We start from the raw sequence: 27,889 nt of genomic DNA, 5'->3' as shown, positions 1-27,889 counted from the left end.
CTCTCATTTTGGCAAGTACCCAAATTTGGCAACTGAAAACAAATAAAACATTTTTCTGGTTAAAATAATTAGTATAATATTCCCTAATTATACCCATGGTGTAATTATAGTATTATTCTACTATTGAAATGTTTTTATTATTATTTTATTAATTAATTTAATTACATCTTTTTAATTTTTTGTTATGTTTATTTATAAAAGTACACAATTCTGATTAGGAATATAATTAGTGAATACTTTCTTCCCTAGACCCATGAACAGACAGATACAGATTAGTCGATTGGTTACACTGGTGATGTTACCCTGCAGAGCTTGTTCAAGTTGATTGAATGAGATCCTTTCAAAACACAGTGTACTGCATTTGAATCTGCATGGGTATGCATGTTCCTTCATGTCACCACTAAACTGTCCCATTAGCATAAAGCTTTTGTTTATTTAGTCGGCAGATGGATTTGATCGCTCAGAAACAAGTGTACCAAATTGATAGTATATGTACTTTGTTTTTAAGATTTGATAAATAAATACATATGGTTTTATGAATATTAGTACATAAAGTCCTTTATTTCTTTTTTGTTTAGAGTATTGTAGACACTTTGTACATTTCAGTTGTAAATCTGCAGTTCACTAGAAAAAAACAGAAGCTAAGATTTCTTTATCACTGCAGGATACAATTATTATTTTATAGTCTTGTATGTAATAACTGCTATTGTTATTTAACTCTTTCAACTTGATTTCCTTCTCTATGGTGGGTTATTTGTGGGATAGGAAGCAGTGGTATGATGGCATACTTGAGATGGGGAATGGACCCTGTTGTGGGAATTTCACCCATCACTGTGCACACATCTAGACCAAGGTAGAGAAGAAATTTCTACATATGGTTTTATGAATATTGGTACACATGGTAGCTTTAAAAGTAATTTAGTTCTGCTTTGGTTAGGGTATAAAAGAGTTATATCAGATTACAATGTTAGTACCATTTAAAGAAATTGATATGGATTTTTACCATTTTGCTCATTACAAAAACATATAAGGTGAAAATCACGTCGACCCCCCCCCCCCCCATTGTGTTTGTTCTCCTACTGCTTGGTGCCTAGTGTGAGAAGTCTGTAGGTAATGTAGAACCATTATACATTTGACATTGATGAACAGGGACATACCTTTATGTAATCTGATGGTGGAAATGCCACATTCCATGACTTCAATTCTTGCCATATTGAGTCTCGGACTTTTGTCAGTCCTAAACTGTTTTGCTTTTAAGTTTTCAATGTCAGAAAGCAAGTCTGACCTGTTTCCCATGTTATAAGATTACGGTATACTCTCATTAGAGCATTATACTGCCCTCATGGCATGTAAATATATGTACCAGCAAACACAAATGCTCCTGCGCTTGGGGATGGACTGGATGTAGGCTACAATCACGTTAAGAATTTCCTGGAACATGCACACCTTGCTGCCCTCAATAGACCGGGGAAATCCAAATATACTGAATGAGGAAAGAACAAGCAGAGGGCGCACAGGCAGTGCATTACCATAAAAAATGTTTAATAAGAACTACAGTAGGTGTTGTACTCAGAAACGACAATAAAGACAAGGCACGTCATAAAAGAACAGCTTGGTCAACACCACGTTGAGTAACAGTCCGCAATAGGGAGTGTAGACATCCAATAGGCTGACACGTTTCGAGGATTTGCCTCTTCCTCAGAGCTCTGTTACTCAGCACGGTGTTGACTAAGCTGTTCTTTTATGACGTGCCTTGACTTTATTGTCGTTTTATTTCTTTTTAAAGATTTTTTATGGTAATGCACTAGGCCTGTGCGCCCTCTGTATGTAACTATATGTACAGTTAGGCAGCTGTTTAAACATCCTGAGCTCTTCAATAAAACAGAAGAAACTTGACTTTTCTTGTATTCACATTACTGAACATATTCTTTATGTTGTGAGGCTGCAGCACATCCAAAACTGAGTATAAATACTAAAGTATCCATACAGATGGCATTACAAGGAACAACCATAAAACGCTAACAGAGGTCCAGGTAGGAAAGCATGCTCATTGCAGAATCCAAGGTGAACTAAACATTATAACATGTAATTAAATATACACAGATAATCCTGCTAACAGTAATGTCTCAGGCCTGAGTGTTAGGAAGAGGATTACTGGAGACATGGACATATGGAAGATGGAGGCAGATTCTTCTCCCTACTGGAGTTTCTTATGCATTTCCTGCTTAAATAAAATCCACTAAAACTGTAAAAGATCAGTATGTGGCAGCCATGAACTCAATACTTATAATAAATAGCACGGCAGAAAAAGCACTATAAACATGTTAACTTTTCTTCCTTTACAGATGGAATACTGATGGTCTCTGAAATCATGCCAAATTATGGCAGCGTGAATGGAGCAACAAGACTTACCATCAAGGGGCAAGGTGATTATGGGGGGAAAGGATCTGGGACAGAATGATAGCTTGTTATGACTAGAACTGATCCTTGCTTATCTGTTGACAGGTTGTAATTTCGAATAAGGCCAGGTTAAAAAAAAAACATATATGCAGATTGACTGACACCACTCTTTGCAATGTTAAAAGGCTCTCCATTTGATGATTGACCAGTCCACATGTGCCATTTATCTCGTTATTTTTATTATTTATATTTTCTTATAAGGAAGTTTTATTTATTTAGTATTAGAGCAATTACATCATGAGTACTGATGTGTGATTCACTCTCCAAAGTGAACTAAGGCAAATCCACTCATCCAACCAAGCAGATTATGAGTCATTGCAAAATCTTTAAGATCAGATACAAGTGAAAAAGTATGAGCCATTCTTTATTTACTATTAGGCCTAAAGCTGGCTGCACATGTTTCAGTTTGAATGTACTTCCTCTGGACCAGGAGTGCACCATTCAACCACCATGATTGCCTTGCACTATTCCAGAGTGACAGGTGCACTTTAAAACTAGCTATAGACATAGGATGTTGCCCATCACAGTTAATAAAATATATTTCTAATGAATACTCTTTGTTATAAATGATCTTCCTATAAAGATTGAGATATCAAAATACAAATTCATTCAGGAATTCTCATAGTTATTTCACAACGCATGAAATGGAAAGGTTGGCAGGCCAGTGGTGATCGGCTATAAAACTCTGGAGTTTGACAGCATAAATCTGCTTTCCAGTGGTTCTCGGGCTTACATGGCTCATTGGGAAGCCCAGGAACCAATCCGATGGTTGTGACAACTGGCCATAGTGATTAGCAGAGGAAAGATGACCTCCGCTCATCTCTGTGACCTAGTCGTGGGCACAGAGAAGGGTTATAATGTGGGTTGCATTCACCGTAATATCACTCATGGGATAGCACTAACGGCATCTGAATTAGAGGGATAACAATATTTTAAAACATATTTTATGGTGTAGTCATATTTCTGCACTCCCTTGCTGTGAATTAACACTTTTATTTGCATTGTGTTAAGACTCACAATGCAACAAACAAAAAACCGCACATGACCCCTTTTAATAATGTACGCTATGGTCCATTGTGCACCAACCTCTACTGTACAGTGCTGAAGTAGATGTAAAACCAAATACAAAAATCTCATAATCCATAACAGATTAATGTGATTTCAAAAGTCATTTTCAATATATATAAATCTACAGCTTTCATTAGAATAATAGCTGGTGACCCTGCCATGAAAGTCTTTGTTCAGACACTTTCTCTTAGAGGACAACATTCTGTCCCTGTCTCCCAAATGTTTTCTTGTGTTGTCACCCTGTTACGTTGTTTTTCAGTAGAGACTTTAAGGGCTCATGTACACCGCAGCTGATAAACTTGCGTTTAGGAGCTGTTCAGCATTTTTTTCAGCAGCCCCTGAACTCACCCTAATGTTTTCCTATATATCCATGTACACATCTTCGTTTACAGTCGTTTACAGGCATTTGAGTTTACAGTTGTTTTTTTGAAAGCAGAAAACTTGCGTTCAGCGTTCAGTTCGATTTTATCAGCGTTTCAAATGCAAAACGCTTGTAAACGAGGCTAAACACGGCAAATCGCGTTTATAAGCGTTTGCAGTTTAAATTTTTTTTTAACTCTTCCAGTTCCCGATGCTGTCCAGAGCCTTTTTTCATCATGAAAAATGCATGCAAAGCGTTTTCAAGGTACTCAAATGGACAAAACACTGAACACAGGATGTTCCTAGGAAGCTTGTCATACATTGGAATGATCAATTCACACCTCAGACCTCTCCCACCCTTGGAAACAAAAGATATCTTAATGACAATTCACACCTCAAATTCCTCATGAAGCCCCCTTGCCAGGTGGCCTTAATGACTCACTCCACTAGACACCTTTCCCACCCTTGGAAACAAAAGAAATGTTAATGAGCAACTCACACCTAATTTTCTCAACACATACTGCTGTTTCTGCTTCTACTGTGTGTATTTCTCTAAAACAGTCTGAAATAGTTAATAATTTCCCACTTTTCAGTGCATTCTGGGCATTTTGGAGGTTCTCCTGTGCTTACCTTTAAAAATGCAAACGCTGCTAAACAGACATTTATTAACCTACATATTCCAGCAGTCAGTTTCCATCATTCAGAAGTGTCCCGTGTACATGGTGCCTAAGTGGCTGTGCCATGTTTCCTGCTGTCACTACAAAGCAAGCCCTAAGCAATGACATGCAGCCACTACTGGAGTCAGTGCATGAAGGCAGCAAGTGGCTGAAAAGAAGCTTGAGATGATCAGCATCATTGAGATAAAAATAAAGTGAAAACAGTATTTTCTATAGGATAAAAAGCATGGCAATTGTTTGTAATATACAGTGCTTTAGCAAATTAAGTGTCATTCAGTCAAACTTTACATGTACGTTAAATTTTCTACTTACCCATTAAGACCAGGAATGTCTTGTTGCTTTTCAGTCTTATAGATGGACTCTGGTCTTGGATGTCCTTTATAAACCCTTAATTAAACCTCCTCATAATGCTGGAGACTATGCAGAGAAACAGGATCCCTATTCCACATTATATGGTCATGTGAATCTATAAGATCATTTTGGAACAGTATATTCAATCTAATCTCAGAAATCTCAGGGTCTCTGATTTCCCCTAGCCCAGAACTAGTGATTTTTCATATAGGTATTGACAGATTCTCCCCAGAACTCCGCAATATCAATACATTCCTCCTATACGCAGCCAAAAACAATATGGAAAACCACAGATCCCCAATCTCTAACGAGAGTGATCGCCAATCTTACTTTTCAGTGTGACAGGGAGAGAAAATTTTTTGTCTCCCACCTATTATATCACAAAGTCTATCGATCCTGACACCTATGGGCACTGCACCAGAAATGCACAGTTGAAGTTTGATGGCTCTTACCTTTTTTGGAATGCACTATTAAATATGAAAATGAAACTTTCTCATCTGACTGGTACTTTATAATGTTATGAATCTACAAGTTGTAATAGCTACCCCTCCACCCTTTCCCTTCACTCCTCGTCTATATCCATTCCCCCCCACCCCTCCTCCCCCTCCTCACCCCCCCCCTCACCCTGTGGTTCATACTGTACGATTAGAAGCAAATATATATAGCTTACTCCAACTTGTATACCTATGTACTATTGTGATCTATGGGTGTTCTGGTTCTTTTTTCTCTGTTTCCCGTTAATTAAAAAATGAATAAAGATGAGTTGAATATAAACCCTTAATTATTTATATTCCTAGTTACTTTAATAGTAAGCAGGAGGACCTGCAGCAACAAAGACATGTTAAAAAATTTGTATGCCGTGGAAAACAGAGGCCGAGAGGACCCAAGAAATGCACTGAAAATAAAAATAGTATTATTGTTATTATTTTTATACAGGATTTATATAGCGCCAACAGTTTTCCCAGCGCTTTACAATATACAAGCCACATTCTTAGTTTTTTAAAAAATTTGAATGTCAGTGCTAGAGAAACAATTTTATGACAGTTCACATGGTTCAGACACAGCTGAAAAAAATTTGATACTGAACAATGCAATATGTAAATGGGTCAAAAACTAGCTAAAAGACCACATCAAAAACGTTGTGATAATTACTGTGAATGGGCTTAGGCTATACAAGATGTTTTGGGACATTATTCATTATTTTTTTGCCTTTCCTATATCTAGAAATATTTTTATTGTATTGTTTTGACCTACTGGGCTTCAGTATGGAGTCTTCAGGCAAAGTTCCATGGAAAAAATGGATCCCAATAACCCCCCCCCTGAAATGATAAAGGACTTCCCAAGTTGACAAAACATTTAGCTCCACTTTAAAGTGAACCTGTGCCTAGGCCCCAGACTATGTACACAATAGTACTTACATGTTATACAGTACTAACAAGGAGCAACAGTGCTTTAAAGCAAATTCTCTATCACCTCTACAGCTATAGGCATCATGGAGAAATTTGACTTCAAAGCTCACTACAGAGATATCAGCTATATTCTATGGATAACTGTCATGGCATTCTCTCTAATGTAAACACACCATGGGTGTCTGGAAGCTGATGGAAACCAACTGGTTTCTGTTGTAATTACTGTACAAAAAAAACAGCTAGAGAGTTTAGGGGTAGCTTGTTTTTAAATTTTTTTTTTACTGTTTTATTAAGAATTTATAAATACTTTAAAAATTAACTTTACCCTACATAACCCATTAAAAAGGAACCTAACCCTGTCTACATCACACATCCCAGGTGACATTTTAAGAGATCTCATGCGTGGAGTGTTTAAGAGATCTGTGATATGCCTGCGCATTTATCGGCCCACACCACATCATCCTAGCCTAGGCTTGGATTTAAGAAGCAAAAAATAAATAATTAAAAGTTTTAACTTTAAATTAAAAAAATTGGGGGAAGAAAATGTGTGTGTGTGTGTGTGTGTGTGTGTGGGGAGGGGGGGGGGGGTGGAGGCAAGAGAGAGGACCTTCCTGAAATGAGTAAAGTTCCACTTTAATGTCCATTGTCTGGGCACAGATGCACTTGGTATGGGGCTTTCATTTTTACGCCTGCCATGTCATAATGACATTTATGTAGAAGTTTTTTGTTCTTTCTGGAGAGGGCTATTTACATACATTTCCACTGACCATTGCCCGTACTCTCCAGACCTGTCATGTCACTATTGTGCCATTTCCTGAACTGATAAGATGAGTCACAGAGGCCTAATTGCACACATTTCCAGGGAGTATCACTTAAAATCACCTAGGAACCTATCTATGCAAGAATAAAAACCCCCCAGAATATTTCAATCTGTATTAATATGACTGTAGTATGACTGTTTCTAAACTATCAGGCTTAATACGTGATTGGTAAAATTTCAATAATTCAAAGGTAAATGTTATTTGTATTTTTGTATTCATTCTCCAGGCTTTGCAGATGCCAGCCAGTTTAACTATGGAAGTGGTAATACCAACCTGGGAAATAGTGTCCAGCTTGTCTCCTCCACCCGTTCATTCTCCTGTGATGTGGAGAAAGATGCCAGTCACACAACACAAATAACCTGCTACACCAGGTATTTTCTACCCAATATGCACTGCAAACAATGTGCCTACACATACGAAATAAAGCGAGGTATTTCAGATAACCTAGGTGGAGTAGAGAAGGGTTACCCCCCCCCCCCCCCATTGGGCTTATATTTCCTTCTGGAAAGAATTGTCTTTGCTTCCTGTCCTGGAGACACAAAGGAAAATGATCGAAAATCTCCACAAAATGAGGGGAATTCCCATCTTAGACCAGTTGTCACACAAATATTTGCGTCCACTTTATGATTTACTCTCGTTCCTTGCTCTGGGGACAACTCTAAAATGCCTGCATAATACTTGTGTCAAAGTATCTGGAAAGGGAACTCTGCATTGACAATAGCAAAAAAATCAGTTTCAAATGTATGTGTGTATTGAATAATACCAGATTTCACCAGCAGGTGGCCCTGTATGGGATATTTGTTACTGCAGCTTCTAATAATCCCCAGGAAGAAAAGGACCAATATTTGCTACTGAATGGAGAGGTCAGAAATAGTGGGTTTTATTTTTTTTGGAAATTACTTTTAAATGATAACTGAAGCTAAGCTGCTGTATACGTGTTTGAAACATATACTGTATATGGACTCCTTTTGCTGTTAAATTTAAGTGATGCCATTTGTAAACAGGTACAGGTATTCTTCTTTCTACAGGAGACGGGGGAGTCTGTTAATGGAAATTGTCCCCTTAGAGACTTCATGAGTTCTCTCTGGGGAGGCTGGTATCTGATTTGATGCTAAAGTCCTGTGGTAGTTCAGGATGGCCATCGTAATGAGGGAGTCTTTAAATATGGATCCCACCTCATTTGGGTGCACTTTGAGTAACATGGTAGGCAGAGAGGTACCCGTTGGTTAGCACAGGGAAAGTAGGGACAGTATGAAGGACACTGTCTGGTGCTGTAAAACCTTCCAAAGATCCCTTTTCAGTGGGCTGTGTGAGATGGTTACCCAACATACCACCAGCCCTCCAGCTGAAGCTTTCCTCTGGTAACATCACAGCGTAAAAAGTATGAAAGCCAGTCTGAACTGCTATCTACTGTTCTGTGCCAATTGTTGGAACTCTGTGACTATTTCAACCCTGAATAACATCTGAAAGGTTTCCACCTTGCTGAGGCCTGTGTGTATACTCCATCCCAAATGGTTTGTCAAGGCCCCACCTACACATACATTTATTGGCTAAAATTAAGGATATACATACATATACGGTGTGTATATTAGTCATGATCCAATGCTATACTGCATATTATGACCTACAAAAAGACCTAATGGGGCAGATTTACTGCAACTAGAGTGTTCAAAATCTTGTGCAGCTCTCCATAGAAACCAATCAGCTTTCAAGTTTTATTGTCAAAGCTTAATTGAGCAAGCTGAAGTCAGAAGCTGATTGGCTACCATGCAGAGTTGCAGCAGATTCTGAGTGCACCATTTTTAGTAAATCTCCCCCAAAGTGTTTTAGAAGCTTGTGTAGCACCCTCCTAGCTAGGCTACTAGGTAAATGTAGTTTTTGGGCTTCTGCTGTAGCCACAGAAGTCAGAATTGTTTGGTTCGATCTGCTCAAGATTTCACAGGCTGGGAGTTTGACTACCGACCACTGACTCTAGAAGACGTTACTGGAGATCACACCCTGTTCCAAATTATTATGCAAATGATATTTTTCTCATTTACCTAAATAATTGATGTAAATAACAGTCAGCATAATTCTCATGTTATCAACTATTAAGAGTACAATTCAAATCTTATTGAACAAACCTCCTAATGATAACAGGATTTTGTTTAAACATAAAAAATGTACAATGCACTATTCCAAATTATTACGCACAGTAAGTTTCAAAACACTTTCTAGGTTGTAAAGACTCGAAAATTGTCATTTGTTGTGTTTGCAGCATAATTACTGAAATCAAAAGCTATTTCAATCAAACTTTTAACAACATTTTAACTTTTTAAACATTTTAACAGGTCACGTTACATTGTAACATAGGACCCCTTATTTGATAGCAGCTTCACAAGTCTTGCATCCATTGAACTTGTGAGTTTTTGGACAGTTTCTGCTTGAATTTGTTTGCAAGATGTCAGAATAGCCTCCCAGAGCTGCTGTTTGGATGTAAACAGCCTCCCACCCTCATAGATCTTTTGCTTGAGGATGCTCCAAAGGTTCTCAATAGGATTGAGGTCAGGGGAGGATGGAGGCCACACCATTACTTTTTCTCCTTTTATCCCCATGGCAGCCATTGATGCAGAGGTATTCTTTGCAGCATGAGATAGTGCATTGTCATGCATGAAGATGATTTTATTACGGAAAGCATAGTTCTTCCTTCTGTACCAGGGAAGAAAGTGGTCAGTCATAAACTCCACATACTTTGCAGAGGTCATCTTTACACCTTTGGGGATCCTAAAGGGGCCGACCAGCTCTGTTCCCATGATTCTGGCCCAAAACATGACTTCACCACCGCCTTGCTGATGTCGCAGCCTTGTTGGAACAGGGTGGCCGTCCACCAACCATCCACTACTCCATCCATCTGGACCATCCAGGGTTGAATGACACTCATCAGTGAACAGGACTGTTTGAAAATTAGTTTTCTAGTATTTTTCTGCCCAATGCAGCCATTTCTGCTTGTGAGCATTGGTTAGTGGTGGCCGAATAGAAGGTTTATGCACAGTTGCAAGACTTTGGAGGACTCTACACCTTGATGTCCGTGGGACTCCAGAGGCACCAGCAGCTTCAAATAACTGTTTGCTGCTATGTAATGGTATTTTAGCAGCTGCTTTCTTGATCCGATGCATGGATCTGGCAGAAATCTTCCTCAATGTGCCTTTATCTGCACGAACCCGTCTGTGCTCTGAATCAGCCACAAATCTCTTAATAGTGCGATGATCACACTTAGGTTTTCGTGAAATATCTAATGTTTTCATACCTCGTCCAAGGCGTTGAACTATTTCACTCTTCGGCAGCAGAGAGATCCTTTTTCTTCCCCATATTGCTTGAAAATAGTGCTCTGCTTAATAATGTGGAACACCCTCCTTTAGTAGTTTATCCTTAAATTTGGCTCACCTGCCAATCTAATTGTCACAGGTGTCCGAGATTATTTTCTGTGATCAAAAGAACCCTGAGACACAATGCCATCCATGAGTTAAACTGAAAAACAAAATATTTAACCTTTGTGACACTTAAATAGAATTTGCATAATAATTTGGAACAGGGTGTAGAGAAGGAGGGTTCAAATACCCGGCCTGAATATTTAGTAGGATCTATCCAATCCCTGTGAAGGTGTGCCCAGTTGGTTGATGGATTCCTGTTAAATAGGCTGGAGTTCAGAGTTTGTCTTTTTTCAAGTAGGGGAATGAATCTGTGAGCTTCAGGGGGCTGATTGCCCCTGAGACACTTCTGGACTGGATGCTGGATTCCTGCTGGGGCTGCACCTATGGACTGACTACGAGTCAGTTGTGCACACATAGACTGTCCAAGTCTATAGTTACCTGTGCTCTATACACTCCTGTATGGTCTTCAACTGTGCGCCCAAAGAGTGGCCAAGCCTATAGTAAATTTGCTACCTACTGTTGCATAGTCTTCAGTTGTGCATCCTCAGTTTGTACTAGTCAGTTTGTCCTTGTACTGCTACTGCTGACTGAAAAGTGTCCTCTTTAAGCTGTGTTAAGTGTTTTGGAGTATCTCACACCCCTTCACTCTCCCGTTCTTCAACAATAAATTGAAAAAAGGCATTCTCATAGACCCGACCCTTGGGGCATTATTCCTTCCACTGATACAAAGACACTATTCCTTCCACTGACACCAACAAAGGGGCACTACTTCTCCCGCTGACACCAACGATGGGGCACTATTCCTCCCCCTTATACCAAAGATGCAGTAATCTTTACTCGCCAGTGACCTCTTGACATTTTCTACTCCCATTTCCTACAATGCCCACAGTTCGGCCCCCTAAAGTCTGAAGGACAAAAAACTGGTCCTTTGTTTAGAAAGTTTGGAAACCCCTGTCCCAGACTAATTATTGAACCAGGATGCAGAATGCCCCTTGCTGGGAATTCAGATTTTTAAAATACCTGTCTTCTGACAATCCCCTTTATTCTCCTTCTGCAGCAGCTGAAAGCCAGCATCTTCTTCTCTCCCTCCCACCAGTATACAGTTGCTGCAGGATGAGAATCCAGGGGATCGGTTCTAGTAAATGCCTTCCCCGCTGCCCCTCCTGTCCTTGTTCCTCTTTTTTACTGCTGCCTGACCCACCCCCATGTGCTCCCCTTTCAACATGGGTCCTAAAAAAAATTGTAAACAATATAAAAATTTTAAAAAAGAAAGATAAAAACTACTGCCACCATCCACTGCCCTACTGACACTGTCCACTGCCCCACTGACACTATCCAATGCCCTACCGACTGACATGGTTCATTTTTAGGTACGCTAAGTTTGTATTTTTACAGTGCCATTTGTTTTATTATACTTTTCTACATTTTCCTTACTATTTAGTTAGTCCTTGCTAGTTAATTTCTTTCTTTTTTTTTTATGGTGCTGAACCCCAGTTATCTCTTTCATGTTGTTCAGGTAGATCTCCACCTCTCAAAGGTTGCCTACGCCTAACTTAGTGACTTTGTGTATCCAGGTGAATTCAATAGTTTGTTTGTTTATTTCAGGTCAAATTGGGCTTTCCTTTGGTGGTAAATGGTAACCAATATCTCCTGATTTTTTTTTCTTTATTATCAAAGAAAAACTGGCCCAAAATAAAAAAAATATTTTTTAAAATTTAGCTGTATATTTCTTGCTATTACAATGACCTACCACCAAAGAACAAATAAAAATAAATTATCCTGCTCCTGAGGATCACAGTGATACCGCATACACTATATTGCAAAAAGTATTGGGACACCCCTCTAAATCATTGGATTCAGGTGTTCCAATCACCTCCATGGCCACAGGTGTATAAAATCAAGCACCTAGGCATGCAGACTGCTTCTACAAACATTTGTAAATGAATAGGTCGCTCTCAGGAGCTCAGTGAATTCAAGTGTGGTACCATGATAGGTTGCCACCTGTGCAATAAGTCCATCCGTGAAATTTCCTTGCTGCTAAATATTCCACGGTCAACTGTTAGTGGTATTATAACAAAGTGGAAGCAACTGGGAACAACAGAAACTCAGCCATGAAGTGGCTAGTCATGTAAATAGACAGAGTGGGGTCAGTGCATGTTGAAGTGCACAGTGTGCAGAAGTTGCTGACTGTCTGCAGAGTCAGTAGCTAAAGACCCCCAAACTGCGTGTGGCCTTCAGATTAGTACAACAGTGCATAGAGAGCTTGATGGAATGGGTTCCCATGGCCAAGCAGAAGCATACAAGCTGTCCATCACCAACTGCAATGCAAAGCGTTGGATGCAGTGGTGTAAAGCACACTGCCACTGGATTCTAGAGCAGTGGAGATGTATTCTCTGGAATGACGAATCACACTTCTCTGTCTGGCAATCCGATGGGCGTATATGGGTTTGGCAGTTGCCAAGAGAACGGTACTTGCCAAGTGTAAAGTTTGGTGGAGGGGAGATTGTGGTGTGGGGTTGTTTTTCAGGGGTTGGGCTTGGCCCCTTAGTTCCAGTGAAGGAAACTCTTAAGGTGTCAGCATACAAAGACATTTTGGACAATTTCATGCTCCCAACTTTGTGTGAACAGTTCTGGGATGGCCCCTTCCTGTTCAAACCTGACTGCGCATCAGTGCACAAAGCAAAATCCATAAAGACATGGATGAGCAAGTTTGTGGTGGAGGAACCTTACCTCAACCTGATAGAACATTTTTGGGATGAATTAGAGTGGAGACTGTGAGCCAGGCCTTCTCGTCCGACATCAGAGCCTGACCTCACAAATGCGCTTCTGGAAGAATGGTCCAACATTACCATAGACACACTCCTAAACCTTGTGGACGGCCTTCCCAGAAGAGTTGAAGCTGTTATAGCTGCAAAGGGTGAGCCAACTCAAAATTGAACCCGACGGACTAAGAGTGGGATGCCGTTAAAGTTCATGTGCGTGTAAAGGCAGGCGTTCCAATACCTTTGGCAATATAGTGTATGTGTATATTATTTGTTTGTACTTGTAGTAGGGCTCAGAATACAATTGTGCTCATTTTACTTTTTTATTCTACCTTAGCACACTGACACTGACCTTTAATTAAACATGCTTTTTTTAATCCTACCTGAAATACACTGAAACTGACTTTTGACTCTGACCTTTGGCTCTGACCATGACCTCTGATGCTAACCTTGACCCTAAAGCCCCTTTCACACCTGTGGTTTTCGTACAGGCTACCTGTCCTTTCCTTTAGACTTCTATTAGATCAGAAATTTTTATGCACTTTCAGAAAATGCACCAAAACTACCCAATCGAATAGAAGTCTATGGGAAAGCACAGGTATTATTATTACTATTATACAGGATTTATTTAGCGCCAACAGTTTGCTCAGCGCTTTACAATATAATGGGAGACAATACAGCAACAATATTGTTCAATACAAGAGGGAAAGGAGGGCCTGATCCTGGGAGCTTACAAGAGGGAGGGGAAGATGCAACAGGAAGTGAGAAGAAATCTCCCTCTACTTGGACAGTTGCCACTAGAGTTCAAATTGGGATATTTTGTTTCAATTCCCTTCGGATTTATTCAATAAGTTAATAATTTTGTTTCTTCATATTTGTTACCTTAGAATGATTTGCTTTTGGAATTCGTTTCGTACATTCGTTATTTTTAAATCAATTCAAATTTCGAAATTCGAATTTCAGGAAAACAGCTATATTCGGTCTATTTTATCCTATTCTAATCTAGACTATTTTTTTCTATTCTATTCTACTCTTTTCTATTCTGTTTTATTCTATTCTAGCCTATTCTATGCCTTTATTTTCTAATCTATTCTTTCATATCCTAGTCTGTCCTATTCTACTCTGTTTTACAAACTGACCAGCCCGACCAACTGGGCTGGGTTAAGCCTAAATGGGCGACCTAAAAGGTCCAGACCAAAAATTCGCGGGAGGGGGGTGTGAATGTCAGGGGATGGAGGGGGGAAGGTAAGAGGTAAAGAGGAAATGCAGGGAACCCACACTAAAACCGCTGGTACACTGCATTGCACTGCACCTGCACTGCCTGGAAACCACACCGGAGCAGTGTGAAAGATGCCTAACCCAGACTCTCACCCAGATCAAAATCTGATCTAGCCATTTTAACTTTATTAATTTATTTATCTGTTTATTTTGCAAGGAGAAAAAAATACAGTGTATATTTTTCTCCGTTTGAACAGAAAAAAAGACAGGGTGGACTGAACAGTGACTGATCACTATTAGAGCCAGTCAGAGGCTGTCACAGCAATCAGATGATCCAGAACCGGGCCTTTCAGTTACCAATCATTAGGCCGATGAGAGCCCGACCTCTGTATACAGTGGTGTATTTATAAGGCCCCACACATAAATATCCACTTCCATGAGGCCACATATATATTCACAGTCATCGTGAAGAGGTTAAAGTGTAATGTGAAGATGATGAGAGAGAAAGGAGGAGCAGCCAGCTTAGGATGGGAGCAGTGGTGGCCAGGTGACAAAGGTCCCAAGGGTGGGGTGCCATTTGCGGCATGGAGCTGGTTGTAGGGACTGGCCTGGAATCACAGAATTGCAAGGCCTTGAAAGTATTAAGAGTGGCTTCCATCCTAATCTTTGGGTTGAATCTACAAGGAACTGAGTAATGATAAGAACTGCTCTACACTGTCACTCCTAACATGCCTCCATAGTCAATTCTAGGACAGGAGTCATTGGCAGGGAAAGTTTACGTTTGTGGGGCCCCGGGATGGTAATATGACCTCCGGCCATGAGGGGGTGCTAACCCACATGCTAACATGCATGCAGAAACTCAGTATAAAATTACTAGCACTAAATGAATTTTAAACAATGATAACCTTGAAGGGCCTATTTTCCTATTATCCGTTTTAAAATCTCTGTCTGAATGGTGAGGATCCTGAATGAATAGATGTATTTTCAGAATATTACAATAGCATCTAAAATGACTGGTTTTTAAGTGCACTGTTATCCTAACACAAAATAATGAGTGAGAACATGGAGCATACATATTAAAGATGTGCACATTCAAATTCATGCCTTTCCGCAAACCGTCACACGGTAAATATTGAAGAGTGTTACTTTCTCCCATACAGGCCTATGCCAGCAGATGTCTACACGGTGAGAGTGACTGTAGATGGAGTACTTATTGATCTCAGCAAGATGTGCAGTGGTTACTACATGTATTGGTGGTGTAGGTTCCAGGTAGGTGGACAACAATGTTACCTATGCTTTGTAATTTACTGAAACTGACACATATATCAGTGCCCTTCCTCCTACAGCCATTGTAAGTGAGTTTTTTGACCTAATCATCATTTTTATACACATTGTCCGATTCCAATCTGTATAAACTTGAATGCTTATTGGATTTAAGCATATCAGGTGATGCATATTTGTATATTGATGGAGTGTGTGGCCTAAGAAGACTAACACCCTATATCAAGATGCGTGCATATTTGTTAGGCAGCTTATTTTTCTCACGCAAAATAGATTCTGAAAAGTCAAAAATTGTAAAAAGTCTTTCAGAGGGATGCAGCTCTCTTGAAATTGCTAAGATATTGGGGTGTAATCACAGAACCATCAATGTTTTGTTGCAAATAGTCAACAGGGTCGCAAGAAACGTATTGAGAAAAAGACAGGCAAATTAACTGCCAAAGATTATTAATATTATACAGGACTTATATAGCACCAACAGTTTGCTCAGCGCTTTACAATATAAAGGGAGACAGTACAGCTACAATACAATCAAAACAAGAGGATTAAGAGGGTCCAACTCATAAGAGTTTACAATCTAATAGGGTGGGGCAAGTGGTACAAAAGGTTATAAATGTGGGGGTTAATCTGATTGAAGTGATAAATGTCTTTTCGGAAGCGTGATATGCTTCCCTGAAGAGGTGAGTTTTCAGGGATCGCCTAAAGGCAGCCAGAGTAGGGGATAGCCTGACAGATTGCGGTAGAGAATTCCAGAGGATGCGAGAGGCTCTGGTAAAGTCCTGGAGATGAGCATGGGAGGAAGAGGCAAGGAAGCTTGAGAGCAGGAGATCATGAGAGGAGTTGACAGGATGGTTTCGGTTGTACTTGGAGACAAGATTGGTGATGTAGCACAGGGCAGAGTTGTGAATGGCTTTGTATGTTGTTGTTAGTATTGTTAGTATTTTGAATTTAATTCACTGGGCAATCGGAAGCCAGTGGAGGGACTGGCAGAGAGGGGTGGCAGACACAGAGCGGTTGGTAAGATAGATGATCTTGGCTGCAGCATTCATGATAAATGGAAGAGGAGATAGCCTACAGAGAGGTAAGCCTATGAGAAGGGAGTTGCAATAGTCAAGATGAGAGATAATGAGTGAGTGAACAAGTAGCTTGGTGGTTTCATTGGTTAAAAAGGGGCAAAATTTAGAGATGTTAAAGGTGAAGTCTACAAGCTTTTGACAGAAATTGGATTTGGGGCCAAAAGGATAGGTCAGAGTCCACGATTACACCAAGTACCCTGGCTTGAGGAGAGGGACTGATGGATGTAGTATTGATCGTGATGGAAAAGTCATGGAGTCCACAAGGGAGAGGGAATATTATCAGCTCTGTTTTAGAGAGATTTAGTTTATGGAAGTGGTGCAACATCTATACTGATATGTCATTTGGTAAGTTAGTAATGCAAGAGGAGACTGAAGGAGTGAGGTGAGGAGTAGAGAGATAGATTTGGGTGTCATCGACATAGAGGTGGTATTTGAAGCCATATGAGGTTATCAGGTGACCAAGACAGGAGGTGTAGATAGAGAAGAGAAGGGGTCCAAGAACAGAGCCTTGGGGCACCCCTTCAGAAAGAGGAAGTGGAGAGGAGGAGACAGAGTTATAGGTAACACTGAAGGACCGCTGTGACAGGTCGGAGGAGAACCTGGATAGAGCTGAATCTCAGAGACCAAGGCAGTGGAATTTATTGGGGAGGAGTGGGTGGTCAACAGTATCAACAACTGCAGAGTGGTCTTGTAGTAAGAGTATGGAGTGGTGGCCATTGGTTTTAGCAGTTAGCAAATCGTTAGTGAGTTTTAGTAGGGTGGTTTCTATGCAGTTTTGCGGGCGAAAGCCAGACTGTAAGGGATCAAGAAAGTTGTTTTCAGTGAGATAGGAGCTAAGACAGTTGTAGACTAACTATTCTTGAAGTTAAGAGGTGAATGGGAGCAAGGAGATGGATCTTAAGTTGTCCAGGTTGGTGGGGTCCAGTGAGGGATTTTTAAGTATGGGAGTGATTTGTGTATGCTTGAGGGGAGGGAAAGGTGCCAGTAAAGAGGGAGAGATTGAAGTTGTGAGTGAGAGCATAGAATAGAAGAAGACCGTAGTAGCTGTGAGAAAACAGGATCCAGGGGACAGTTGGTTAAGTGGACATCTAAGAACAGTTTGGTAATCTCTTCAGTAGTAGTCAGGTCAAAATTAGGAAAGCGCTGACTGTGCTGTTGGACAAGGTATGTTAAGTGGGGAAGATATCTGTATAGTGGATGTGTCCTCATGTATTGCATTAATCTTGTCTTTGAGGTGATTGGCAATCTTTTGGACAGTGAGTGAGTTAGTGGGTAAAGGAGGTGGGGGACAAAGCAGAGAGTTAAAGGTAGGTGAGAGCTGGTGAGGACTGGATGACAAGGTATACTATATTGCAAAAAGTATTGGGACACTCCTCCAAATCATTGGATTCAGGTGTTCCAATCACCTCCGTGGCCACAGATGTATAAAATCAAGCACCAAGGCATGCAGACTGCTTCTACAAACATTTGTGAAAGAATGGGTCGCTCTCAGGAGCTCAATGAATTCAAGCGTGGTACCGTGATAGGTTTCCACCTGTGCAAAAAGTCCATCTGTGAAATTTCCTTGCTACTAAATATTCCACGGTCAATTGTACGGTATCTCATCACAACTGTAAGTTACAGAGATCACACTTTCAATGCTTAGATTGGAGAGACAGAACAGTTGCTGTTGTTCCTAGTTGCTTTCACTTTGTTATAATACCGTGGAATATGGGCTGGTATTATTACTGGCCATGTCTCTGAGCACTGAACACCTTGTAATTCTAGGCACTCCAGGGAGGTTGCAGTTCTGAAATATATCAGCACTGGAGGTTAATGGGTTCCTGGTAGCTTCAAGTTTGATTCTTCTCAAATCTTTGGCAGTTAATTTGCATCTGTTTTTCCTCAACACATTTCTTGCGACCCTGTTGACTATTTGCAACAAAATGTTTTATGGTTCTGTGATCACACCCTAATGTCTTAGCAAGTGCTGCATCCCTCTGAAAGACATTTTACAATTTTTGACTTTTCATAGTCAGTTAAATCTCTTTTTTTGGCCTATTTTGCCTGAGGAAAAAAAGCTGCCTAATAAATATGCACTCCTTGATAAAGGGTGTTGATCTCCTTAGGCCATACCCTCCCTCATTACACAAATAAACATCACCTGATATGCTTAAATCCAATAAGCATTCTTGTTTATACAGCTTGGAGTTGGACAATATGCATAAAAATGATGATTTGGTACAAAAAAACTCACTTGCCTAATAATTGTGCATTGCACAAGAGTGCATTGAACGTATAGATGAGAGAGGAATCCTTTTTATTCACATTATTATTTAGACTGCTTTTATTATTATTATTAAATTGTTTTATGCTGATAATAAGTGGAAGTATAAGTGTATGTCTATCACTATGGAATTTTTTGCAGTCATGGCCCTAGACAGTGGGCAATATTGTAAGAAGAGGGAATGAAAACAGAAGGAAGTTTTAAGTAGTTAGTATGTCTTCCCCTGCTGTATGGTGGATGTATACTCCTTAGCATTAATGACAATTTAACAAATATAAGAAGCGCCACAGAAAATACAAGATAAATAAAATAATAAGCAGCACCTCTAACCAAAAAAGGTGAAATTGTGTATAAATAAAGAGTGCGCTAATTATTCACAAAAAATGCAAGGAAAAAAATAAAGTCCATAAATATAAACATAAGTCCAGCCACCATAAATAGTGATAATCCGATATCAACTTAACCATTTTAACTGCGGACATAGTACAGGGGATGACCAGAAACTGCGGACACAGTACAGATGACCAGAGACTGTGGATACGGTACAGGGGATGACCAAGAGACTGCAGACAGTACAGGGGATGTCCAAGAGACTGCAGACAGTACAGGGGATGACCAGAGACTGCAGACATAGTACAGGAGATGACCAGAGACTGCAGACAGTACAGGGGATGACCAAGAGACTGCGGACCTTTGGGGAGGGGGGGAGGGTATCTGAATTTGACAGGTACCTGCTCCCAGTTCTGTGGAGTTGTCCTCCCTTTAGTGCGAGCACCAGGCTGACAGCCATGTGCCCACTGTGCATGCGTGAGAAGCGCTGCGATTTGTGAATGGCCCGGCGTCTTCTGGGACCTGTCATGTATCCCAGAAGACGCCGGGCCATTCACAAAGTGCAGCGCTTCTCGCGCATGCGCAGTGGGCACCCGGCTGCCACAGCTGGTTGCCCACACTAAAGATGCCGGCGTGGGAAGACTGTACAGCGCTGGACCGAGGAACAGGTAAGGTTCTGCTGCAGAGAAGAGCTGAGCGACCGGCCTGGTATTCTGACACGCTCCATATTCACTCCATAAGATGCACTGATACTTTCCCCCCCTTTTTGGGGGAAAAAGTGCATCTTATGGAGCGAAAAATATGGTAGGTAATTTTGAAATTGATGGCAGCAACACATCTCAAAAATTTGAGACAGGACAACAAAGAGTTGGCAAAGTAAGTAGTATTAACAAAGAAGAGCTGGAAGAATAATTTGCATTGAATTAGGTTAATTGGCAACAGGGCAGTAACATGATTGGGTATAAAAAGAGCATCTTAGAAAGTCAGAGTGTCTCAGAAGTAAAGATGGGCAGAGGTTCAACAATCTGTGAAAAGTTGCATCTAAAAATTGTCGACAATTTCAGAATAATGTTCTGACCTCCAGAACAGATTCATTGATTTTCAATGCATTTACAAATTTTTTTTTATCATGTCCCTGTACAGTATTTATGCCTTTAATGTGCACTTTATAAAGAGTTTTGAACAGATAAGACTTTTTTTTACTTTTTTTGTGACCTCCGGAACAGATTAATTGGTTTTCAATGCATTTACGAATTAATTTTTAATCATGTCCCTGTACAGTATTTATGCCTTAAAAGTGCACTTTATAAAGAGTTTTGAACAGATAAAAGACTTTTTTTTACTTTTTTCTGACCTCTGGAACGGATTAATTGGTTTTCAATGAATTCCTATGGGAAACCGCGTTTTGGTTTACGAATTTTTCGCAATACGGAAAGTCCCGCAGAACGAATTAAATTTGTAAACCAAGGTATGCCTGTAGTTCTAAAAATCACCAAAAGTTCAAAAGGTAAAGCTCTATCCTGCAAAGAAGAAGCTATATATGAACATGATCCAGAAAGATTATTATCTTCACTGGGCCAAAGTTCAATTAAAATGGTGTGCTGCAAAGTGGAAAACTGTTCTGTGGTCAGACCAATAAAAATTTGACATTCTTTTTGGTAACCATGGGCGCCAGATCCTCTGGACTAAAGAGGGAAGGGACCTTCTGGTTTGTTATCAGCGCTCAGTTCAAAAACCTGCATCTCAGATGGTATGAGGGTGCATTCATGTGTATGGAATAGGCAGCTTGCTCATCCAGGAAAGGCACCATCAATGCTGAAAAATATATCCAGGTTTTAGAGCAACATATGCTCCCATCCAGGTGATGTCTTTTTCAAGGAAAGCCTTGCATATTTCAGCGGAGCAAAGCTAAACTGCATGCTGCATCTTTGACAACACCATGGCTTTGTAGTAGAAGAATCTGGGTGCTTAATTGGTTTGGCTGCAGTCCAGACCTTTCACAAATTGTAAATATTTCTTGAAATGAAAAATATGACAAATACCCAGGACTGTTGAGTCAGAATGATATATCACACAAGAACGGGATAACATTCCTCTCCAAAAATTCCAGGAACCGTCTTCTCAGTTCCCAGACATTTACAGAGTGTTGTAAAAAGAAGAGGGGGTGCTACACCATGGTAAACATGGCCTTGTCCCAACTTTTTTGAGATGTGTTGCTGCCATCAATTTCAAAATTACCTTATTTTTTTCTTAAAGTGGTTCCAAAAAGCGTCCTAACTTTTTTGGAACTGGGGTTTTACCACATGGGTTTGTGTTCCTGCTGATTTTTTACTATGTGAGCTCAGAATTTAATTATATGTTGTGACGGTCTAGCCACAGTAATACTGCTTCTCAAGATTTATTTTGTATTTCCAAGAGCAACTCTTAAAACATTCTCTTTTTCATTTTCAGACTGATTTAGCCTATACCCCTGTTATAAATAGCATATCACCTTTAAGTGGACCACCAGGTATGTAATACAATATTAAAATTAGATTTTAGCTAAATTGCCTGTTAAATACAATTTTTCTTGTTTTCAGGGAGATGGGTATATGTAACAGGGGCCAACATTTTCATAGGCTCCCAACTCTGCTGCAATTGCCCTAATTGTGAATTAGGAGAATTGTGTCATTCTAACACAATAAACGAATATAGCCTGTCAGCAATGAAATATGGAAGTTTTTGAGGTGACTTTTTTTTTAAAGGTTCCAGCTTCTTTGCTAATCTAGTTAAGAAAGGCACCATACTAGAAGAAGCATGTGTGGGCAGCACAGTGGCTAAATGGTTAGCACTTCCACCTGGCAGTACTAATGGCTAAATGGTTAGCACTTCCGCCTGGAAGTACTAGTGGCTAAATGGTTAGCACTTCCGCCTGGCAGTACTAATGGCTAAATAGTTAGCACTTCCGCCTGGCAGTACTAATGGCTAAATGGTTAGCACTTCTGCCTGGCAGTACTAGTGGCTAAATGGTTAGCACTTCTGCCTGGCAGTACTAGGGTCATTAGTTTGAATCCCAACCACGGTGCCTGTCTGGAGTTTACATGTTCTCTCTGTGCCTGTGTGGGTTTCCTACCACATTCCAATGACATGCTGGTAGGTTAATTGGTTCCTTTCTAAATTGGCCCTAGTATGTAAATGTGAGTTGGGGACCTTAGATTGTATGCTCCTCAAGGGTTAGGGACTGATGTGAATGTACAAAATATGTAAAGTGCTGTGTAAATTGCAGTGCTATATAAATACCTGTAATAAATAATAAAATATATAGGATGTCACAGTACCTGATATGTACTGCACATGCTTGTTCCAGGTCTGTGTCTTACCATTAATGTTAAAAAGATAAGAGGACAGTTTTAGAACTAGAACCTTTGAAACAAGTTAGAAATGGCAACTCCTGTATTTTATTCTGACTTCCTTTATTGTCAGCCATAGATAGGCAATTACCTTATCAGGACAGATATGCAGTGTCAAGTCTCCCAATCTACAGAATGCCAAGCCACATCACTATGATTTGTCTTTCTTAAACACTAAGTGGATGAAGAGTACTAACAGTCTTATTACTGCAATATAATTGTTTTTTTTCATAGCTGTATCATAGAGTTATAACTTGGAGCACCATTCAAGTGCCAAACATTACCGTGACCCACTACTCAAAAGGGTGCTAGTGTCTGAGGTGCTCATCCAAGAAGCATATTATCCATATAGTGTGAGGATGCTGCATACCCACAGCTCAATGACATTTCATCCCACCCCGGTGCATAGTCCCAGGGCAAAACGCATCAGTCCACTGCCTAGGAGGAACCAAAGCTGAGGCTGTTAAATATGCATTATATGTATCTTAGAGTTGCCTGAACTACATACATGTAAATTTAACTGCCTTCCTACTGCACATATTGTAAAAAATGGAGTGCTTTAAAAAATGTTTATTTTAAATGGTACTGCAGAAAACACATGTGGGCAGCCTGTGAGTCCACTCAATGTGTGTGATCAAGCTGTCATTAGACAGCTCAGATTACAAACACAATGTACAGAGCCAATCAGTCATAGCTTTTTTCCTTGTGAATGATGTTGTGGCCAGCATATGACCATAATGTTTACATGGGACAGCCCTTCTCTTCCTCCAATGTGAAGAACAATCTAATGAATGAATGAATAATTCATTATTAAGAGATCACAGGCAGTGGCAAATAAGGTATCTGTTTGATTATGGTATTTTTTTTACCTTTTTCACCCCCCATTCCTGTGCATTTCATCTCCATCCTGCTTCAGTAGTGACCTGAATATTAACCACTTCCCCTCCTCCTCGCTCTGTGTAAGACCTGTGCATTAATGATGCAGTGTTTCTAATGCACCACTACCAAGCTCCATGTTTTAAAGACTTAAAAGCTTCTATGCCCAGGACTAATATTACAGTTACAGTGAAGTAAATAAGTATTTGATCCCCTGCTGCTTGTGATTGTTTGCCCACTCACAAAGAAATAATCATTCTAAAAATCGAATGGAAGGTGTATTGTAACACTGAGAGACAGAATAGCAACAAAAAATTCAAAAGAAATGCATGTCTAACAAATTATACATTGATTTGTATGTTCATGAGGGAAATAAGTATTTGATCCCCTTTACAAAACATGACTTAGTACTTGGTGGCAAATCCCTTGTTGGCAATCACAGAGGTCAGACGTTTCCTGTAGTTGGCCACCAGGTTTGCACACATCTCAGGAAGGATTTTGGCCCACTCCTCTTGGCAGATCCTCTCCAAGACATTAAGGTTTGGTGGCTGACATTTGGCAACCTGAACTTTCAGCTCCCTCCACAGATTTTCAATCGGATTAAGGTCTGGAGACTGGCTAGGCGACTCCATCACCTTAATGTGCTTCTTCTTGAGCCACTCCTTTGTTGCCTTGGCCGTGTGTTTTGGGTCATTGTCATGCTGAAACACCCATCCATGACCCATTTTCAATACCCTGGCTGAGGGAAGAAGTTTCTCACCCAAGATTTGACGGTACATTGCCCCGTGCATCGTCCCTTTGATGTAGTGCAGTTGTCCTGTCCCCTTAGCACAAAAACACCCCCAAAGCAGAATGTTTCCACAAGCATGTTTGACAGTTGGGATGGTGTTCTTGGGGTCATAGGCAGCATTCCTCCTCCTCCAACACAGCGAGTTGAGTTGATGCCAAAGAGCTCGGTTTTGGTCTCATCTGACCACAACACTTTCAACCAGTCCTCTTCTGCATCATTCAGATGTTCAGTGGCAAACTTCAGACGGGCCTGGACTTGTGCTTTCTTGAGCAGAGAAACCTTGCGGGGTCTTTTATACAGGTAACAAAATGAGATTAGCAGCACTCCCTGTAAGAGACTGCTTCTAATCTCAGCTTGTTACCTGTATGAAAGACACCTGGTAGCCAGAAGTCCTGCTGAATGATAGGGGATCAAATACTTATTTCCCTCAGGAACATGCAAATCAGTGCATCATTTGTTAGACATGCATTTCTTTTGAATTTTGTGTTGCTATTCTGTCTCTCAATGTTACAATACACCTACCATTCGATTTTTAGACTGATCATTACTTTGTGAGTAGGCAAACATTTAAAATCAGCAGGGGATCAAATACGTATTTCCATCACTGTATGCATGGAGGTATATTGGCTGAATTGTCTCTTTTCCCAAAGACGCTGGCACTGAAATTTGTGCCAAGTTCCCAGCTTTCCTTCCATGTGCTATCACTATTTCAAGGCTATTTCCATTGATTAGTTTGCACTTGTTTGATGTCATGGAGGATGCAGTAGGGGAGGATTGATGCTTGTGGCAGTAAAGCAGAGCACGTATCTCTGATGAATAAAGTATAACTAACTAAAACTTTTTTTTAATTTTGAATAGAGTGGAGAGAGATTAGAGCACCTATCAGTTTTTAATTGCTGTCTAGCCCCTCTTAGGGAGATTCACCATCTTTGCTTGTCCTGTTTACCATTATCACCCAAAATGAAAGTAAAAGACACTACCAAATTTTGGGTTGTCGCCAGAACAGGGAGAGAATGGAAATGTTAACATAAGGAATCTGGTGACTATCAGGGGTTCCTTCACTTTTTCCTGTCACTTCCTGTGTTGGCTGTGGGACAGGAAGTGAATGGAAATCTCCCCAGTGGGGCAGAGATGGGGAAAGAAAAAACAATGGGTCAAAAACCTCCCTTACTCAATTCACAATCAAAAAATATATGTTTTGCCTTTATTTCTACTTTAATTCTGCCTGATGTATGCTCCCAAAACTGAAACATTGGTTTGGGGTGCATTGCCTGCTTAACTAAGTACTGGCAGTATAGCTCACTCCTAGTGAACTCAGTACCAATATGTTTCTTCATTTCCAAAAAAGGTGGTAAAAAATGAGTTCACTTTGGGGTGTCTACTTTAGAAAATAGTCAGTTTGGAGGGTGTGTTCCGTCCTGACATATTTACTTTAACAGAAATTAGGAGAACCTTTTTTTTCAACATTTTTAGTCTTTTTCTCTTTTTATAGTAAAAAAATTCAGTGGTTATGAAATACCATTAAAAGGAAGGTCTATTTGAATCAAAATTATATCAAATTCATTGGGCACTGAATTTCATGAGCAAGTTCTTGTCGGTCAAACTATCAGAGGGCTGAAAACTGAATTGTCAGAGGGCTGAAATTATTATCAGAGAGCTGAAAACTGACTTGGTAATGAAGGGGTATATACAGGCTGGTACATTAACTACTTGCCAAAAGCTATTGCCAACTGAATATATTGCTGTATTGCCAGAAAGTAGTGTCCCAAATACTCACAGGCCCTATAATATTAGAAAGTATAGACCAAAAAAATGACGTACATCTTATTAGTAAATCATATTTTTTCAAGCTAATCATGGTTGGAAAAAAATTGTATGGCGCATGTTATAAACTTATTTTGTTTACTGAATGACAGAACATATCTTTTCTTTTGCAGGTTCCATGATCACCATTGTTGGCAAAATCTTTACTGATGTCTATGGCAGTAATACTGCTTTGAGCTCCAATGGGAAAAATGTCAGAGTGCTAAGGCAAGAATTACATCTTTTCATTCATAGCTCACAATTCATAAAGCCTCTTTTATTAATACTACTGTAGAGGATTGTGGGAGCTGGATATACCAGCAACTGGAGGTTAAATAAGCAACTCTATGCAAAGTGATTTATGGGTGGAAAGGAACAGGTTTCTCCTCCAAACCAGGATTCTGTGCTGCTGGGGCATGGAAGGAAACCTCTTCCCCTCATCTCTAAAGTGACTGGCAGAGAGAGCTCAGCTTTCCAGCTGAGCTTTGTGTCACCATGTGATTGACTTTTTATGTTACAGTAGAAGCTTTAGTAAAGATAAAAGAAAGGGGGAGATCTTGCCACCATAGTCTCAAATACCATTGAAGCCCTGATGAGGAACCAAACCCCATGCCATGCCACTGAAAATAGATACCTTCAGTGTGTGAATATTTTATTAGTCAATTGCTGATTCTACTACATTTTGTTAATACCAGAGGGTACTCAATGCAAAATGTCAAAACTTTCAATAATGAATAGAATTGATTTGTTTGCAATTTTTGAATTTTCTGCAGGCACCTATCACCAGCCATTTCTTTTGTAGCACTACCCCCCGCAGGGGCCACTTTATAATGCTTGTCCCCAGTGGTTGCCCTGACCTTGCAAGCCTCCTGACACCTCTGACACTCTGGGCTCAGATGTATTTCAACAGTATAGAATAAAAATTGTAATTCAACAGTATAGAGACACAATTCTTTAGTAACACCTCTATGTTAGACTTTTTTAAAAGAGTAGGCTACGGGAACAAAGAGTTTAGAATATACAACTCCAATTAACGCATAAATGCAGTACACTGTAAAAATAGGAAAAATCAATTATCAACGTTTAACAGGTTATAGAGTCATGAGTAATAAGATTGAACTATTTAATTGCAACAGCAGCAGCAGGAGAGGGAAGAAAAGGCTTGTTGACGTATCAGCTCCCTCCGTGCTACTGGAACCGCAACAGGGCATGCAGAGAATTATGTAAATATATACTCTGGCCTAAGTAGATATAAGTACCGTAGGTTGAATAACAACTACCTTAGAAGAGAGATTGCAACTTGAGTCCTACGATGTTTAAAGTTCCTGATATGGTGGTTTCTACTGTCTTCTGCTAGCAATGGTGAGCCCCATAAACATTAATAAATACTGGTAATTCAATGAATTTAAACAGATAAGCCAAGGTACTTCTTGTAACTGATGTGTAAAGGTGTCTGCATGAAGTGTCTCTAGAGTGATGACATAAAGAGGTTGGGCATCCACCCGATAAATAATCCTATGGATAGCACGGCCTCCTAGGAACAAG

General features: G+C 40.0%; 1 protein-coding gene across 1 annotated transcript in view; it reads left to right on the top strand.

The window, feature by feature from the left end:
- Positions 1-2,170: 2,170 nt before the first annotated feature.
- LOC149470395 (fibrocystin-L-like) overlaps positions 2,171-27,889 on the top strand; it is a 278,175-nt gene continuing 252,456 nt past the window's right edge. The window contains exons 1-6 of the mRNA XM_089664464.1: positions 2,171-2,183; positions 2,346-2,426; positions 7,373-7,517; positions 15,697-15,805; positions 21,938-21,995; positions 26,479-26,572. Coding sequence (XP_089520590.1) covers positions 2,171-2,183; positions 2,346-2,426; positions 7,373-7,517; positions 15,697-15,805; positions 21,938-21,995; positions 26,479-26,572 — 500 coding nt within the window. The remainder of the gene's footprint in view (positions 2,184-2,345; positions 2,427-7,372; positions 7,518-15,696; positions 15,806-21,937; positions 21,996-26,478; positions 26,573-27,889) is intronic.

Source organism: Staurois parvus, unplaced genomic scaffold (assembly GCF_062004578.1).
Source record: "Staurois parvus isolate SC_StPar_1 unplaced genomic scaffold, SC_StPar_1.0 ptg000047l, whole genome shotgun sequence".
Taxonomy (NCBI): domain Eukaryota; kingdom Metazoa; phylum Chordata; class Amphibia; order Anura; family Ranidae; genus Staurois; species Staurois parvus.
The sequence above is the reverse complement of the archived record's forward strand: the minus strand, read 5'-3'. Positions and strand labels throughout refer to the sequence as shown.